This window comes from Thamnophis sirtalis, unplaced genomic scaffold (genome assembly GCF_051295495.1).
Source record: "Thamnophis sirtalis isolate CommonGarterSnake01/CBP01778 unplaced genomic scaffold, rThaSir2_p1.2 scaffold_3, whole genome shotgun sequence".
NCBI lineage: Eukaryota > Metazoa > Chordata > Lepidosauria > Squamata > Natricidae > Thamnophis > Thamnophis sirtalis.
Window position 1 is genome coordinate 144,790,071 of NW_028261383.1, and position 19,421 is coordinate 144,809,491.

Below are 19,421 nucleotides of genomic sequence, written 5' to 3' on the forward strand. Positions count from 1 at the left end.
ATTCAGCACGAATGTCACACTCATCAGAAGGGCTGATTAAATTAAGGTCATGACTTTGGAAACTTCTTCCCATTATTGAGAAGAGGAGGCTTGGAATATGCAGTAACAAGAGAAAGATATAAGTGACCCACTTAGGCTGCCTTTTTTCTTACAGATTGTAGGAATTTGGTAAAACCACTGATTTTACTCAATTGCTGAATGCAACGATTTTGTTATTTGTCCAGGAGATGGCTAAAGCAAAGCATCATTTCTAACATTTTCTAACATTTTCTGTTATCCATTCTTGCAAACAAGCAAGCAAGACTTTGAACACTTTCAATGGTTTTCATTTAGAAGATGGAGAGAGAGACATGGGGAGAGAGAGAGAGAGAGAGAGAGAGAGGGAGGGAGGGAGGGAGGGAGGGAGGAGGTGGGGCTGGGTGGGTTAGACAATGAGGGACGAGAATACTTTGTTAGAAGCTTTTTTTTTCAAATGTTTGCTATGTTGCCAATTTGGAGAAGCCAGAGCGAGATAGTCTGCTAAAGTGATACCAGATGGGCCAATATCCTTTCCCGATGAATGGGAAGGGATAACCCAGATAGGAGGCTGCTAAAATTACAGGCACCATGGAGGCCTCGCCTGGTGCCCTGCCTGATGGATATTTTACTCTTACCTCGGCAAATGTAGCTTGAACGAGATGCTCTAACCTGCTGCAACAAACGTTCCAGGGCTTCAATCTGCCCCCGGTGCTTAGGTTCTCTGCCATCGCAGTCTTTCCAGTCTGGTGAACAAAAGAAACAAAGAGAATGAAAGTCGAGCAAAGGGAAGAGCAGTGGCACTGATTCCGTGTCTGCTGGCATCCGAGAGCACATGAGCTCAAGCCCAGTGTGCCTGGTTTTAATGTCTGTCCTTGATCAGAACCTGGGTGTAGAATGCAAATAGCTACGGATTCAGCTTGCTTTGTTACCCCTTGCTAAGTTGAAATAAATTTCCTTCTCTCTCTAAAGAAGAGGGTTTTTTGGAATTATATTTTGGGGACATCCCATTGGCCCGAACTGAGAATGGGAAAATTCCTCAGTTGTGAAGGAAATGAGTCACTTTAGATCAGGGGTGTCAAACTCAAGGCCCGGGGCCCAGATCGGTTTTCAGCCGGGATGGTCTCCTGCAGCCCTCTGCCAACAAAAAATGGAGCTTGGGGCCTGCATGTGGCCCCCTCAAGCTCCATTTTCACTGGCAGAAGGTTGCAGGAGGCCATCTTGGCAAAAACAGGACCTGTGAGCTCTGTTTTCGCTGGTAGAGGGCCATGCCCACCCCATCCCAGCCTGCCCCCCTGAGGGCAAACACAACCCTGATGCAGCCCTCAATGAAATTGAGCTTGACACCTCTGCTTTAGAAAAGCCTCTCTTTTCTCTGCCATGGTCAGGAGGCAAAAATAAGCTGCCAAGGATAAAGCCCATCTGATGTACGCTGTTTTCAGAGTGACTTTGGACCAACCTCTGTGTCAAGAGGTGAGCAATCCATTGCCTGTGAGTTACATGCCATCCCATCTCGTGGTGGCCTCTGAATCACCCTGAGATTACACCGTTGGCATGCAGTGAGAAAATGAACAGCTTTAGTAGTGCAATTTCTACTTTGTTTTTATGTTTGAGGGCGTTTGTAGGAGTGGGAGAAAGAGCAGAAGTCTGTACAAGAAACATTTCCATACTCTTGCCCTAGCAGCCCAAACCCAAATAGATGTAATATAGACCCATTTTCCCCCACCCTTCCCTTTTTGATGACATGACTATGTTGTTGCTGGGCCTTTTCTGGCCAATCAACAGTTCAGGAGGCCAAGTGGCAGCTCCTAATTTAGAATAATTTATCCCAATCTTAACCAGAATCAGAGGTGGTATTCAGCAGATTCTGACCAGTTCTGGAGAACCGGTAGTGAAAATTTTGAGTTGTTCTGAGAACCCATAAATACCACCTCTGACTGGCCCCGCCCCCATCTATTCTCTGCCTCCCAAATCCCAGCTGATCAGGAGGAAATGGAGATTTTACTTTCCCCTGCCACGCCCACCAACCCACGCCCACAGAACCGGGAATAAAAAAATTTGAATCCCACCACTGGACAGAATGATTTCTCAAGATGGTTTTAAAGATGAATTGGCCAAAGGGAAGGTTAAGTATCAAACTTCCAGTGAAAAAGTGACATAGTTAATTTAATTAAGAAACATACAAAATACTAAAAAGGGCAATCTTTTGTAGGCTTGTCACTCAGATAATATTTATGGAGAAATTGGGAAATGGCCTATAAATACCATGTGAGTGGGGGACTGCAATCTGTTGTTGAAATTATAAGTGGCCCAATCATCTGGATTCCCTCAAAATGCTCCTCATCAGAACAAGGTATGTACAGGCATATACATCACTTAATTGCATTTGGTTTTGTGTTGCTTTGCAGATGTTACATTTTTTACAAGATTCTCCACAGGCAAAACTATTACAACTCGCTGCATGTTCAGATGATAATTAACATTTTTTTTAGCAATAGAGTATTTTTTAATTAAGAAATGTACTTTGTTTTTAGCCATAATGCTATTGCACATTTAATAGAGCATCACGTTGTAAACATTTTTATAGGCACCAGGAAACCAAACAATTTGCATGACTCATATTAGTCATATTAGTCTTGCAGCGAGATGGGCAGCAAACAAATGTAATCATAATAATAAACAAATAAACAAACACATTTTGGTGGTTTGGTATCATACCCACAATATCTCTGCGGTATGCCTATGCTTCAGCTCTGAGTGACCTGTTGAGCATCATCATATGTCACACTAGACTAGAATCTGCCAAAGTGGTCAACAATTAGTTAAAAGTAGTATTAATGTAATTATTAATCACATAATAAATGTTTGGGGGTCGGGTGGAAGAACAATCTGAAACCTCATGAAAGAATCGATGAGCTGAAAAGTTTGGGGACTTCTGAAGTAGACCAAACTAAAATTGATTTCATTAGATCTAAAATGAATTTGACTGGATATTTTTATTCTCCATTCTTTTAATATTTCAGCCCTTTAAACATTAAATATCATTGTCAACTTTTCCAAGGGTTGGGGAGGTTGCAAGTGATCCTTGCCTTAAATTGAATGTTCAGTTTGGCTCTGTAAATTGAGCCAACCAAACACTAATTCCCCCATTGCTAGCATCCATTAAAATGCCTAAGGAATTTTGAAATTCACAGTACTAACTGATTTGGAAAGCAGTGTGTGTGTGTGTGTTCCAGTATAACTCTGAAACATCTCAAGCGATTTCAACCAAACTTGGTATACAGATGACTTACCCTCTGGAGACAAATACTGTGGGGGTAAGACACCCCTAACACCCCTCAGGTGTATGTTCTGTTAAGATACAGCCTGTTGTGCCTTAAAATGGCTTCTACCGTACTGCCTTAAAATGGATTCAGCGGAATTGCCATGGTAACAGCTTCACAGTACTCCACAAGGGAGCTCCCTCTGGTAAGGGGAAAAATCCAACATTAGAAATTACGCTTCTGGGGGCACATTTTTAACTAATTTAATTGTCACCAAAATCAGGGCTCAGGGAGAAGTTGCTCTTGCCATCGCCTCTTCAGGAATTGCAGCGACGTTAATGGAAGGAAGGAGGACAGCCAATTCCGCACTTACGTTGCCACTTGACATTACCATTCCTGCCTAATACAGGATTGGGATAAATAAATAGCGGGGCAACATTGGGTTATCATCTAGTCTAATCTAAATGAGGTTCTATCCATTGTTCCAGAATCACATTATTTATTCCACAGATTAATCTTGCTTTTTCTTCTCCATTGTTACATATGAAACTCCTCCTAAATTTGCCAGATCCCAAATACTAAATACTGTAGCAGAGGTCCTGTTAGCTTGATGTGTAAACTCAGTCTAGACTTTTGAATTACCAAAGTAATTCAAGTGCAGGGCCATCACAGATTGGGAGAACTCAAAGGGAGTGATGGCTTAAACCAAGAAGAATATGTGGGCCTGCCGGCCTGCCTCCCTCACTCCTTCCCTTCTTCTCCAGTACTCAGGTTAATGCTTATTTTGGCATGAGGGAAGGAGTGAGGGATTGTGAGACTCATTGGGAAACTGGAACTTTGAAAATGAAGATCATGTGATCACAGCAAAAGCCCAGCAACTGCCAGTAGCATTGAAACAGCCACAACTTCCCCAAATTTAATTCTCTTGGGAGTCAAGGCTCCTAGATTTTGGAAGCATTCTGTAAATTAGCCCATTTGAGGTACTTCATTGAAAAATCTTTGACCTACGACGCACCATTTCAACCAATTAAAGGTATAACAAAAGTTTTAATAGTACATAGATACAACTGACAGAATTCCCAGCCAGTTTGCAGTGGAACTAGAAGTTATGGCCCCGAAGATCTGGAGAATACAGACTATGAGAACGTTATGGAGTTCTCATAGTAAATTAGTGTTTCCACACAGCTGAGTTACTTTCCCTCACACATTTGGGTTTTGAATAGCCTTTTGATGGGCTTGAGGGCAGGGGTGGGCTGCTACAGGACCACCCAGGTTTGGGAGAACCTGTAGCTAACATTATGGCTGGTTCAGAGAACCTCCAAATCCCACCTCTGGCTGGCCCCTCCCACGCCATGCCACACCACACCACGCCACACCACCCTGCCCCTCCCAGGAATCTCCACGCGGCCCATTTTGAATGTGAGGTAAGTGCCGGGCCTGGGGAGGTTCAGGAGTGAGAAAAACGGGCCTCCTGGAAGTTCCTGCAGCCCGGGGGGAGTCAGTTTTTGCCCTCCCAAAGGCTCAAGGAAAGCCTCCAAAGCCTGGGGAATGTGGAAAGTGGAAGGTGAAAACGCCCCCCCCCCGGTGGTGCAAGAAGCTGAAGGTCATGCCCACCATGGCCACACTCACCCAGCAACCGGGCAGAGAACCCATTGCTGAAATTTTTGAAGCCCAACCCTGTTTGGGGGTCAATATTAGAGTTAGGTGTGAATGCTCTACATTTCATTCTACAAAAATTCCTGAAACCAAGATTATTATGGAAGTTTTACATGTATGGAGATTTCTAAATTTAGATCATAGCTTTAAGCCAAAATCAGCTCTGTTATAAAAAGGATTATCCAATATTAGTGTTTGATTTTGAGAGCGGAATCCATCACCCTTTGACAAACACAACTATTTCCAAACTCCAGTTCCAAAACAATTGATCTAACAGGCCAGATACATTCAGTGTAATCACCTTTCTATAATATAATAGCCATATACACACCAACAACTAAAGCCAAATAAAACCTTTCACATCAATGGAAAAAATTGAAATACAACTCTTACAAGCAATAATTTACAAACCAAGTAGAGCTATTTTCTTTGAGTTGGCCTGAGTTAATAAGTTTTATTTGGCTGATTTGTGCATCTGTATCAGAACATTCATTTTATTTATATTAGAACATTTATCAGAGGATAAAAAAAATCATTAGGGAATTTGTATATATTAGCAGATCAAGTGAAGTGTAATAAGGTTACATGTTTGTGACACATTAATTAACATAATGTCAAGATATTTGTTTTCTCATCAACTGTTCTGTGAATACTTGTGGTTTTCATATATTATATTGCATGCTTAAAAACTTTATTATAAAAAAATTCACTGCCTCTTGATTTTAATATTAACATTTGTTTCTCTACACCCACTTGAATGGTATGTAACCTGCCAACTGTGGTTAACACATCATGCACTTTATTCTAATAATTTAATTTTTCCAGCCTAGAAAAACTTATACAGTTATTAACAGCAATACATTTTTGATTCCTCTGAAGCCTGAGCTTGCTTGTTTATTTATCTGAGCAATTTTTAGCTTCCGTGATGCCAGGAAAAACCCAAATGAGCAGCATAATATTAAAGATAATACCCCAAACCAAGTAACATAACATATGTATGAGGTCTATCAATAATTCTACTTCTAATTCTGAGATCAAAACTAAACAAATTAACCAATAGGGCTCATTCAATCTAGCTATTCTTCCAATCTGATTGGGATCCAATCAGGAGATTGACCCCCAAAACATGGGGGAATAGCCAGAATGTTTTGCATAAAGCCAACAGCATTAGGGCCATATGGATTTCTGCGGGGATGCCATAGGGCACAACTCTTGGGTTATAGAAAATGACACTGAGTGATGTAATGGACCTGAAGATGACAACCCCACTATTGTTGGTGGCATAAGCGGAGACAATCAACAAATTGGCTCCACAATAATCTGGGCTCTCTGTGCTATTTATTGGTGATGGCTACCAGATTTATTGGTGATAACAAACACTCCGTATTGCATCTAGATGCTTACAGGAACCATTGCAACACCCACAGCATAGGTTTTGTGTCAAAGTATTATGCAATGCCACAAACTGCCCATGCTATGCATTCTGGATCAGTTGCAACTTCCAGAGGCTGTTCAAGGTCTGGTGTGTATAGCACATTAGACAGTGATGGGTTCCGGATCCCGTTCCAACCGGTACAGTTGGAACGGGCCTGGCATCGCCACATGGATGTGTGCAGCGCACACACACGTGGTGCGTGCATGCATCGTATCTGCCAGTGATGCTTCTGCAAACCTCCGTGACGTTCCAGCTGCTCGGCAGAGCGTCATACAGGCGGTGAACCTGCCATGCGCATGTGCGGAAGTGCCAAAGGCTTTAAAGGACAGGTAAGGAGCTCAGACAGGCAGGTGGGCCCTCCGGAGCACCATACCGGAACGGTACCTGGTGCTCCGGGCAGGCTCTGGTACGCCAGTACAGGGGCATACTGCCTGCAACCCACGACTGACATTAGAGTAATACACCACTTGTGAGGGAAGTAAGTCATGAATCACCATAAGTAGGGCCTCTCAGTGCAAACATGGGAGCAATGGGAGCATAAGGCAAACTTGTGCAAAGGCCCTTATAGCCATGGTCTTCCATCAGGAATCATGAACCCAAACTACATGCTAATTCTGGGTGAACCCTGCTCAAAGCCAGAGATAGAAAGTCCCCAAATCTCTATGGAGAAGGGTTCAAAACTCACAGTTGCTCTATTTTGTCAGGATTGAGCTAAATTTTGTTCTCCATTCAGTTCTCTAGAAACTCCAGGCACTGCAGAAGAACCTCAACAGCAACTTCTGAGTGGCAGAGGTAATGTTGAATATCATCATATCCAACCAGTCCTACATTCTTGTTTTCCAGAAAAAGAAAAGTTGAAGGTGGAACTGTTTTTGTATGAAACAGTATGAAAAATATTTGCTTAGCTTGCTGATATCAAACTGTTAATAGCACTGGTGGTTCTCCAGAACTGTTTAGAACCTGCTGAACACTACCTCTGGTTAATCGGCAAAGGCCTATCTTAGAAACAACAATAGATAATGAATTAAGCAAAGTCCTTGAATTGTTAACTTGGCTCAAGCCAAGAATTAAAAAGCTAAAATACAAATTTTGAGTAGATCTCTTGTATATTGTGGCAAATGCTTCCCAGATGATTTAGGTTTTCTCTGCATGCTGATACAGGTAATCCTCATTTAACGACACTAACTAGAACCGAAAACATATGGGATTATAAGTAAAAAAAAACCACCATGTTACTTCAGTGTCCAGTAACAGCAACTTAAACAAGGACCGTATGGGTCTTTATGTGAAGACCTCACATGACTGTAACTTCCAACTTCCTACTGGCTTCCCTTGCTTGACTTTGCTTGTGGGAAGCCAGCAGGGAAAGTTACAAACTGCAATCATGTGACCACAGATATGCTGTAGTGATCATATGTACAAGGTCTGGTTGTATCATTCAGTGCCATTATAACGGACACTAGTCAGTAAACGAGGTTCCGGGGAGTGGCCTGTCGCCGGTCGGCAGCTTAACAGAGCTGCCCCCAGAATTCAGGATCGTTATCTACTCAATATCAAGAAGATAACTCTTTTTTCAAACAAGAAAAAAGCAGTGAGGAATCTCAGCTGGTAAGAATCTTCTTTGAAGTTCACAGTTTGTTTCTTTGTGAGCTGTGGACGGAGGGGGAGGATCAACCCAAAGCTGAGTCATTCAACTCCGACCTGAACTTCGCAGCTGTTATTCACAGCACGAGACAGGATCCCCTCCCCCTCAGGACAATCTTTAGAAAAGAGACTATTAAAAATCAATACGAGCAAAGACCAACTTGTGAACTTTAAAACCTTTCTCTATCTGAAATACCAGCTTCAATGTTATAAAAACCTCTTTTGCTTAATTGTCTTCAAAATGGCGTTTACAGCTTCTGCATCTGTTATCTCCGGCTTCCTGCTACAGAAGTAAAGAAATAATCTCTTATAATTTAATTAGAGCTACTCCCTTAAAGCTTTCAAGACTCTTTGTTGATTCAGACACATTCCAAACATTCTAAACGGACTTTCTCTTTTGAAATCCTCCATAAAACCCCTTGGAAAAAAAAAAAGAAAAAAAAAAAGAAGGGAAAAAAGGGGGGGGAGGAATTTCTTTTTCTCCACATAGCACAGTGGATTAGTAATTTAGAATAAATAATTAAAACCAAAATATAATGGCATCCAAATCAACCTCTGTTAAATTACCTCTGAAAACGTCTCCCATACCTGGCACAAAGTTGCAGCCCCCACCATCTATGCCCCCTAGTGGAGATGTACTAACAAAAGAATTTTTTCTGGAAATGTTCAAAGAATCCAGAGAACAGAACTTAGAAATGTTTAAAGAATTCAGAGAACAGAATCTAGAAATGATTAAAGATTTCAAAGATGAAATAAGGAATGAGATGGAAGTTCTATATGACAAATTCGATACCAGGGTCACTAAAATGAATGATAATACGATGGGAATTGTAAATGTGATAACAGAATATATTTCTGGAATGGAAGATAATTTAGAAACTCTCAATGAAGCTAAAACTAACCTGATATCCAAAACTGAAGTGGTGGAACAAAAAATTGATAATGCTGAAAAACAAATTATTATGATACAGTATAAGCAGATGGAGCTTGCATTAAGAGTGAGGGGGCTGCGTGAAGAAAAGCAGGAGAACTTAAAGCAAATGTTTTCTGAAGCTTTTGACCGTCTGGTGGGAAAACCGGGATCCAATTTTGATTGGCAGATTGACAGGATTTTTCGTGTTAACTCATGGGCGGCAAAACAAAGGCAACTTCCCCGAGACGTGGTAATATACTTTGTTACAAGAGAATCTAGAAATATGATACTACAAGAGTCCTACAATACTAAGCTTCAAATTGGTGGACAGGACCTGATTGTTCTGAAAGAAATACCACCTCAGATGCTAAGAGCCAGAAGAGATTATGCTTTTCTGGTGGAAGAGCTCAGAAGGCGCCAGATACAGTACAGATGGGATGCCCCATTCGGTATTATAGTTACAATGGACAAACAAAGATATCGTCTCAGCTCTGTATGGAAAGCTCGTGATTTCTATCATAAGATTCTGAAGATGGGATACCCTGAACCTTCGGGATATGGTGAAAAACCACGAGACGAACAAGATAAACAGCAAACCACACAACCATTAGATAAAATGTATCATCTCCCTCTTCCGGAAGGGCAAGGAGTCAAGGAAAAAAGATCCAACTGCAAGACCACCAGACAAACGGATAAACAAGCTACTATGCAACAATCTCAACAATCATTGGCCACTGACCAAGGAGCTACTGCAACAAGCTCAGAAGCTGTGGGAGGAGCCAAACCAAAGGTGAGACAGGCCTTGCGGGAGGCTCTAAAAAAGCTTCAGGCAACCAAAAATGACAACTAAGATTTTGACATGGAATGTTAACGGATTGAACTCTCCACAGAAAAGAAAGAAAATATTTCATTATCTTAAACAGTTTAAGAATGACATAATTTGCTTGCAAGAAACTCATATCAAATCAACCGATCAAAAATATTTGTTTAACCCCAAACTGGGCCAACATTTTGCGACCTCAGCCATGGAAAAGAAAAATGGCATAGTAGTATATTTAAGAAAAGACATTAAAGCTGAGCTAATTGAAGCAGATCAATTAGATCAATTATATTGGAAGATATATTGCATTAGATTTAATCTTAGAAGGGAAAAAGACGTTACTTTTGGGAATTTATGCTCCTAATCAACAACAAGATGGATTTTATAGAAATCTCCATGCTAAATTAGTACAGTGGGATTTTGAGTCTTGTATATTAATGGGTGACTGGAATGGCGTGATCGACACCAAAAGAGATAAGAAGACAGCTCGCCCGAACACCAAATTTCGAGCTAAGTTACCCAAACCCTTTTTTGACATGCTGGACGACTTTGAATTGCGAGACGCTTGGCGCGAGAGGCATGCAGAAGAATATGACTTTACCTTTTTTTCCAATAGACATCAATCTCTTTCAAGGATTGATTTTATACTAATTACAAATGATTTACTTTGTAGGGTGAAGAAGACAAAGATTATGGCGAGAGTTCTTTCAGACCATAATCCAGTCTGGATGGAATTGGGAAGGGTAGCCCAGGCAAGAAGGTCCTGGAGGTTGAATGAAAACTTATTTAGATATGAAAAGTATGTTAATGATTGTAAAAAATTGCTATCGGAATATTTTGTCTTCAATATGAACAAGGGTACATCTTTGGAATATGTATGGGATGCAAGCAAAGCGTATATGAGAGGAGTATTAATGAATATAAATAAAATACATAGATACAAACAAGGGCAAAAACGAAAAGAATTGGAAGAGGAAATTAAAGGGAAAGAGTCAGAATTAACATTGAATCCAGGAGATACAAAGATTAGGGAAACAATTGCTATATTAAAATCTCAGTTTGATATGCTGATCTCTGACCAGGTAGCTACTAGTTTATTATATGCTAAACATAATACTTTCTGCAATGCAAATAAACCCGGTAGGTGGTTGGCTTATCAGATTAGAAAAAAAAGGAAAGCTCGAAATGTATCCAAATTGTGTCATAGAGGGAAGGAAGTGTTTCAACAGGAAGAGATTCAAAAGGTATTTCGGGAATTTTTTACAGAGTTGTATAAAGGGGATAAAATTAAGGACGGAGATATAGACAAATACCTAGATAAAGAGAAAATCCCCCTAGTCAGAGAAGAACATAGGCATAAGCTGAACCAACCTATAACCTCTGGGGAAATTTTGCAGGCAATTAAACAATTAAAGTTAGGGAAAGCACCAGGCACAGATGGTTTAACAGCTGTTTATTATAAATATCTACAGTTAGAAATGGTAGAACCCCTCAGAGAACTATTCAATAAAATTCAATCGGGAGGGAAAGTGCCTCCCTCGTGGAAGACTGCGTTCATATCGTTGATACCCAAAGAAGATCAAGACCTTACCCAACCAAAAAATTACAGACCTATTTCATTACTTAATGTAGATTATAAAATTTTTACTAAAATATTAGCAAATAGGCTAATGGGGGTAACTCAGCAACTGATACATACCGATCAAACTGGTTTTATACAGGGCAGACAGATGAAGGATAACGTTAGATTAATTATCAATGCTTTAGAATACCTGGGAAAGAACAATCAAATCCTGGCCGCATTCATATTTTTGGATGCGGAGAAAGCCTTTGATCGAGTTAATTGGCAATTCCTGCTGAAGACATTGCAAAAAATGCAGATAGGAGATGGCTTTTTACGGTCAATTGGTGCAATATATCAGCAGCAAACAGCCCAGATCATTGTCAATGGAAGTCTGACAGACTCCTTTCAAATTGAAAAAGGTACAAGACAGGGCTGTCCTCTGTCCCCATTATTGTTTATTATAACTTTGGAAATACTGTTGAATAAGATACGGGGCCTGGGCGGTCTAAAAGGGATCAAAATTAGACAGCAAGAATATAGAGTTCATGCATTTGCGGATGATCTGGTTATAATATTGGAACAACCGCAGGAATCTAGTAGGGTATTATTGAATACGATCAATCAATATGGTCAAGTCTCGGGATTTAAAATAAATCTAGGAAAAACCAAAATAATAGCTATAAATATGACTATCAAACAGAAGGAAGAACTGGGGGCGACGCTAAGATGTGAGGTAGTTAAAAAAGTTAAATATCTTGGAGTTAATATTTCAATCTCAAATGGGAAATTATACAAGTATAATTATGAATCACTTTGGCATAGTACACAGTTGGAGTTGAAAAGGTGGGAAAAACTGCATTTGTCCTTGCTGGGTAGAATAGCGGCAGTAAAAATGAACATTTTACCAAAATTTTTATTTCTTTTTCAAATGTTACCAATACTTAAAAGAGATGCGAATCTTTTAGAATGGCAGAAGGGTATCAACAAATTTGTGTGGGCAGGAAAGAAGCCGAGGGTAAAGATGAAAATAATGCAAGATGCACGTGAAAGAGGAGGATTGAAATTACCTAACTTAAAATTATACTATGACGCAGTGGCATTATCTGCAATTAGTGATTGGATTCATCTAACTAATGACAGAATTTTGAATATCGAGGGATATGATTTGTTATATGGTTGGCATGCTTACCTGTTATTTAACAAAAAAACGGATAAGAAATTTAAAAATCACATCTTAAGAAATGCTTTATTGCGGGTTTGGAAAAAATATCAACATAAACTAAATGATAAAGTGCCCATGTGGGCAATTCCTAGACATGCAATTGAAAATATGAATGTAGAACAAAAACACGATAGAACCACCTATAGACAACTTCTTATCTCAGAAAGAGGGGTGATGGAACTAAAATCTTTAGAGGTACTTAAAGAAGAGAAGGTAGTTCAAACGTGGTTTCAGTATGGTCAACTACAAGTTAGGTGGAAAACAGATCAAAAAACTGGCTTTGTAAAAGTTGAGGATAATTTGTTTAAACAAATAAGAGATCAAAGCTCAATGCATATAAAGAGGATATATAATGTATTAGTACAGATGGATTCTGAAACGGAACTGATTAAGGATTGTATGATAAAATGGGCTCAGAATGTCGAGGAACCAATAATGCTTGAAACATGGGAAAGAATCTGGGTAAGAAATGTGAAATTTACACAAGCACAAAACTTGAGAGAAAATTTTTATAAGATGTTTTATAGAAGGCACCTAGATCCTAAAAAGCTTGCCTCTATGTATCCAAATGTTCAACCTAAATGTTGGAGATGTGGTTCTTGTGATGCTACATATTTTCATATATGGTGGACATGTCGTAATGTTAAGGCATTTTGGATAAAAATATGGTGGATCCTGCAAAACATCTTTAAAAGAAGGATAAAATTTACCCCCCAGCTGTTTTTACTGGGTATATGCATTGATTTTACAGTAGCAGAGACTAATTTGATCCTGTATTTAATAACGGCAGCAAGACTCTTGGTGGCGCAGTATTGGAAGAAGAAAGATTTACCCACAATTCAAGAATGGACTTTGAAAGTTATGAACTTAGCCGAAATGGCCAAAATCTCAGCATATCTCAAAGAACATTCAAACGAGAGATACAAAAGAGACTGGAAAAAGTGGATTGATTACATAAAAAGTAAATATGGGACTAAAAAACTCCAGATAGCTTATGCTTAGTATCAGTAATAATTTAAATTGTTTAAAATTTGGGTAACAGTAAGAAGCTGAGTTCAATGTAGAGATATTTCAGACTGTGATTGTTCAAAAATTATACCACGTATGGTCTTTGGGAAGTCGGGGGGAGGGAAGGGAGGTGGGGATTTAGGGGGAGGGGGGAGGGGGGAAATACAATATGTGTTAAATTCCATGATTGTATTTGTATACTGTGGCTTTTCAATGTTAGTGCGAAAATAGTACAAACCGAATATACTGGAAGGTAATAGATACCGAAGGAAAGAGTCGAGTGAAAGAAGAAGGAGGGTGGAGAGGGTGAGAGAGAGGAGGAGGAGAAGGGAGGGAGGGAATGGAGAGGGAGTGATAGGGTTAGAAAGAAGGGGAGGGGAAGTAGGCGTAGAGGGGTGTGTGAGAAGGAAGAATGAAAGTTGGAGGGGGTTGAAAGAGGGTGTATGGCAGGCCAAGGTGGTATACTGGGTTTGTATTGTAGAGGGCATTTTCTATATAAGTGAGGGCCGTGTTTATTATTCAATGTTATATGCCCTGATCAAGCACAGTGAATATGTGATTGTATAGAATGAAAACATAATAAAATAAACATTAAAAAAAAATATTATCAGTAAACGAGAACCATCTGCATAACAAGAGCTTTTACAGTTATCAACTCCCTTAAGCCTAAATGCTATGGGTTTACACATGTAGTACACCATCATAAAGGTGAGTACAGAAGGAGTGTAGCATCTTCATCAACCTCTTCCCTCTCGAACTGCACTCTGAAGTCTCTATTGGCTTGCAGTTAAATAGACTCTTCAGCCTTAGAATTTAGAACCTGATATGTATATCAAAGCTTGCTACCTGCTGTCTAGTACATTATTTCCTTATTTTACTTTTAAAAAATATTTTTTGTTAAAGTCTCAGTAAAAAAAAAGAACACCTTCTGCATTTTAACGAACTTTGTCTCTGAAGTCCGTCAGATCCCACAGTGGCCATCTGCTCTGATTGTTTGTCATGTGATTTACCCATGGAGTACCCTGATTTTCAGTAATCATTTCAAATGGGAACTGAGAAGAGGTGTATTGTTAGATCCTAACCTGACATCAGCTGGAACTAGCTACGAACAAAGGAACTGAAACCACTGCAACATCATGCCTCCCATTCCAGGTCTCCTAAGTTGGGATTCCATGACTGTTGATGTTTAAAGCCAATGGGAGGTCAAGGACCCCATTCTGAGCCAAGGTAAACTTAGAAACAAGCATAGTCAAAGCTATAATCAGTCTAGATCCAGACTGTAAAGAGTCCAGATAATCCAGGGCCTTTTGGATGTGCATGCAGATCATTTTCTTAATGACTTCCTTAAAAAGGGAAGTTTGGAGACTGGAGAGAAATTGTCCAGTTCCATTGAGCCAAGTAATGGTCTCTTGCGGAGATGACAGATAACTGCCTCTCCAGAGCAGACCGATGCCCTTCCACTTATAAGGAAACATTAAGCAGATTGACCCAACTACATGCCTTGTCCAGTGAGGGGAGGGAGGGGACATGTACTAAGATACAGGTCAGTGATGGCTAACCTTTTCCGGATGGAGTGCCCAGTGTGTGTGTGAGCACCCAAACCCCCAAAATGCAATGCATGTCCCCCCCCACATGCACCCTCCCCATGCAGATGTGTGTGGCCCCCTGCACATGCCCTGCCTCCTGCACATGTGTGCACTCTCCACATGTTCCCCCCTCACATGTGTGATGACCAGTTGGCTGGCAGGAGGTGCATGCACATGCGCGGCAGAGCTGAACTGGGGTGATGGCTCATGTGCCCACAGAGAGGGTGCTGCCATCACAGAAACAGGTAGTCAGAATCACAACTTCTGGGATCACACCCATTTCATCAAGACTAACAGGGTCAAACTTCATCTGCCTGAATGGAAGCAAACTTCTCCTATGATTCCAGCACATCCCAGATTATCCTACTCCTTTTGAGGTTAACTTTTGATTTGAAGTCGTGAATACCACTGTTGAGACACAGCATGTCATTGTTTTATATTACATGAGGTGATTTATGCTCATGTTAGACAATACTTGGCTGCCTTGTGCCACCTCCCAGCTCTCGGTATTCCAGTGTGGTCAGTGAATATCAGAACAGGGGAAAGGACTCTAAACCCAGCAAAACAAAAGACTAAGGATTTGTGTCTCAGTGATAAGCAAGAGGTTATCTGAGTAAATTAGTTAGTTGTTTCAGGGATAAGGAAGAGGTTATTCATAGCAATGGCGGCTCAGTGGTTAGAGTGCAGTAGTGCAGGCTACTTCTGCTGACTGTGGGCTGCCTGAAATTTGGCAGCTCAAATCTCAGCAGGCTCAAGGTTGACTCAGCCTTCCATTCTTCAGAGGTGGGTAAAATGAGAACCCAAATTGTTGGGGATAATATGCTGACTCTGTAAACTGCTTAGATAGGGTTGTAAAAACACTATGATGTGGTATATAAGTCTAAGTGCAATTGCTATTGCTATTTTTGGTCAATGAACTCTGACTAATACATTGATTCTCTGCAAAGATAAGTAAAGATGTCCATTTCTATTGCATCCTCAAATATTCACAAATCAAAATAAGCCATTTTCCTGTGGAATCAGAAAACTGGATTTTCAGAAAGGCTGGTAATCTAGAAATAGTTACATTTTATGCTGACTTTCCTATCATATAGCTTTGGAATGAGAGTTGCTGAATGATGATCTATGCTAGAGTTCAGCAGATTTTGTTGATTTTCTGTTTTGCTGGCATCTCTACAAACTGGGCAATTATAGTACTGAATGTTTGTTTATAAAATACAAGAAAACGTTCAGGTCCTTTCATCTTAGCTACCAGATTCTCTGTATTCCCATTTTTGCATAATTCTGGTGTCAGTTAAACAATAACAATAAACCTTCAACTCTCGCTGTGTGGGTCTATGTTAGTGTGTGTGTAGTTCTTTAGCCCCCGCACCTTTCTTTCTGCAATTTTGTATGTGCATTGTATTTTATGGAAATTGACAAAAAAAGAATCCAAAAAACTAAGAAAGAGATGAAGGGGAAAAAAAAGCATTCTTTCCAAAGTCTAAGTATCGTGCTATCTATCTTTCTGAAATTTGTAGCTTCCAACATGCAAGATGTTTACATCTTTTATTTCAGCAATAAGATATATCGCTCCCATAATTTCCATCCTTCTATTGCTCTTCTTTGTGCCATATGACTTTCTTGTCAACTGAGCAAAAACCAAGAACGAAAAAACAAAATAGTCTTGAACTGCTGGAAAGAGTTGGTGGGGACACTGAAATTACTGGATGCCACACGGGGCAGGAGAAGTAAACTAAAACAGAACTTTCTTTGAGAAAAGATACATGTGAAGAATACACTACAATCTACCAACCATGTGAAACTAGAAAAACAATATGGTAAGTGGAGAGAACCACTTCAGGATTCTATTCTAGAGAGTCCTGAACAAAACTGGAACTGTGAGCAGCAATGCTGGAGAGAATATCTATGACAAAAATAAACTGTTCTCAGTGATCACATATAAACAGTTCCCAACTGCAACTTATTAGACTTTCAGCCATAAGAAATTATTCTAATGCCTGATTAAAAGATGGTGGGAACAAAGAAAGTCAGCATGGGCACAATCAGAATCATGATTTATAAACATCAGAATGTCAGGAAGGAAAGACATACTGCACAAAAATACACCTCCAGGCATTTTTGTAATATTCTGATTTTTTTTCAAATGACAATAGGAACCTAATTAACTGTTTAAAGAATGGATTGGTAATGGATAAGAGTTACCAGAGCATGTATTTTACTGTGCATTGTAGGATCAGATCAAACGTCACCTCTTCAGCTCACTTTGTCATGATGCCAAAACTCTCGCAGATTATTCAACAGAACAAAAACAATCCTTTTCCTCTGTCCTGCAATGCCTTTGCATCACCTTTTGCATGGGCCATAATAGGATGAGAAAAATCTTCTAATACCAATACAGTATTATGTGTCAGAGTTCCAAATAACACCTCCAACGAAATAAGAATCCAAGAAGTTCCTCAAAGTTCCATTTTATTTGAGATGTCATATTGGCATACCTGGGAAAACCCGAATTTGAAAGCTTCCAGGTTTTCCCCACCCAAATGAAAGTCCAAGTCCCTACCCAGCACCCATATGACCATCTCATGGCCCAATCAGGCACCGTCCCAACTGGAGATGCCTCCTAGTCACACTCCTCCAGGTGCAGGGTGAGATGTCCTTGACTCTCCAAGAAAGGAATGCTATTATAACTATATATCTCCCATACTCCATACAATCCCCCTTCCTATTTCCCTACAGCACTAAATGTGACAGGCCTGAAGGCCCAATGCAAAAGATGGCTTTCAGGCCTGCCATTATGTTTGTTTCTCTCAACTACCAATCACCAGTTTCCGAAGAACTGGGGATATTAATTGAAAGTTCTGAATTGGTTAAAATTTTTATACATTTGTCAATGAAAATTCTCAGTCATCTAGATAGAGCTGCCTGGAAGTTGAGTCATGGCAACAAATTACTTGAATAAGCAGTGAAATGTTTCAAACCAAAGAAGAAAAGAAGTCCAGTTACTATGACTCAACTGCCAGACATGTATATCCATTCATTTCTCTTCCCTCTTCCTTCTCTGTCTAATTTCTTCCCTTGATTTGAGAGAAAGAGAAGGAGAGAGAGAAAGAGAGAGAGGGGGAGGGAGAAAGAGGGAGGGGGAGAGAAAGAGACAGAGAGTGAGGGAGTGAGAGTGAGAAAGAGAGAGAGAGAGAGAGATGGAGAGGAAGAGGGAGAGGGGGGGGGAAAGAATTAACTAAAATCATTTAATCAGACATTTAACCCTGTAGAGATTTAGCCACTTTTAAACATTTTGTTTCTTGCTGATAGCATCATTTTACTAATTTTTTACAAGGTGATTTTTTTTATGAGATAGTGAGTGAGTGAGTGAATGAATGAGAAAGGGAGAGAAAGAAAGAAAGAAAGAAACACACACACACACAGAACAAACACTGGTTATATAAGTGTAACATCAACAGCGAAAGCTCTTAACCTACTAGAAGGAGAAGCACAGCAAGGTGAGGAAATCTGAGGCTGTCCCCAGCCTTTCATGTTATGGGCGTACACTTGGACATAATATCTTTGGCCCTGTAAATGAAAAATAAAAGACAAAACTTCAAGTTTACATACATGGCTAAGGTACATTTTCTGAAGTAAGTCACATCATTATGCAGTAGCAAAGATGAATATACTCTGTTTCCCTGAAAATAAGACCTCCCTGGATAATAAGCCCAATCGAGCTTTTGAGCGCATGTGCTAAGATAAGTCCTCCCCCCAAAATAAGCCCTCCCTGAAAATATTGTAACATAGCAGCAGCCATGAGGTGACCATGCTTACCGCCTCCTGCACCTCAAAAATAATAAGACCTCCCAAAAAATAAGGCCAAGCACTTATTTCAAGGTTCAAAAGAAAGGAACTTTCTTTCAGTAGTGACAAAAGCACATTTTTCTCCTGAAGCTATTGATATTGGGACGTGCCAATTTGGTCAGAGCTTCAGCTCACGCTATTCAACAGAACAAATAGCATTTGAAACATCTTATTGTTGTTATTTAGGACAAATTCATGTCAGACATTAGTACCTTGATATCAACTACTTGAGCAGATCTCCACTCCAATTGGGATTATCTAACAAGGTGGCAAATGAGGCCAAGAACAATGTGAAGAAAAGAAGAAAGAGAAGAAAAAAGGAGGAGGAGGATCACGCAAGAATAAAAACCTGAGAAAAGGCAGAGAGAATGCTTTCTTTTTTTCTCTGCTCTTACTGGCCTCAGCCTCCTTTGCCTCTTACTGGAGCAATTAAAAAACACATGGGT

The 19,421-nt window shown here is 40.0% G+C and overlaps 1 protein-coding gene across 1 annotated transcript in view; it reads right to left on the bottom strand.

The window, feature by feature from the left end:
• ANKFN1 (ankyrin repeat and fibronectin type III domain containing 1) overlaps nt 1-19,421 on the bottom strand; it is a 131,066-nt gene that overhangs the window by 54,899 nt on the left and 56,746 nt on the right. The window contains exons 7-8 of the mRNA XM_087710330.1: nt 18,606-18,696; nt 654-761 (exon numbers count right to left, since the gene is read on the bottom strand). Of these exons, the coding sequence (XP_087566456.1) occupies nt 654-761; nt 18,606-18,696 (199 nt within the window). The remainder of the gene's footprint in view (nt 1-653; nt 762-18,605; nt 18,697-19,421) is intronic.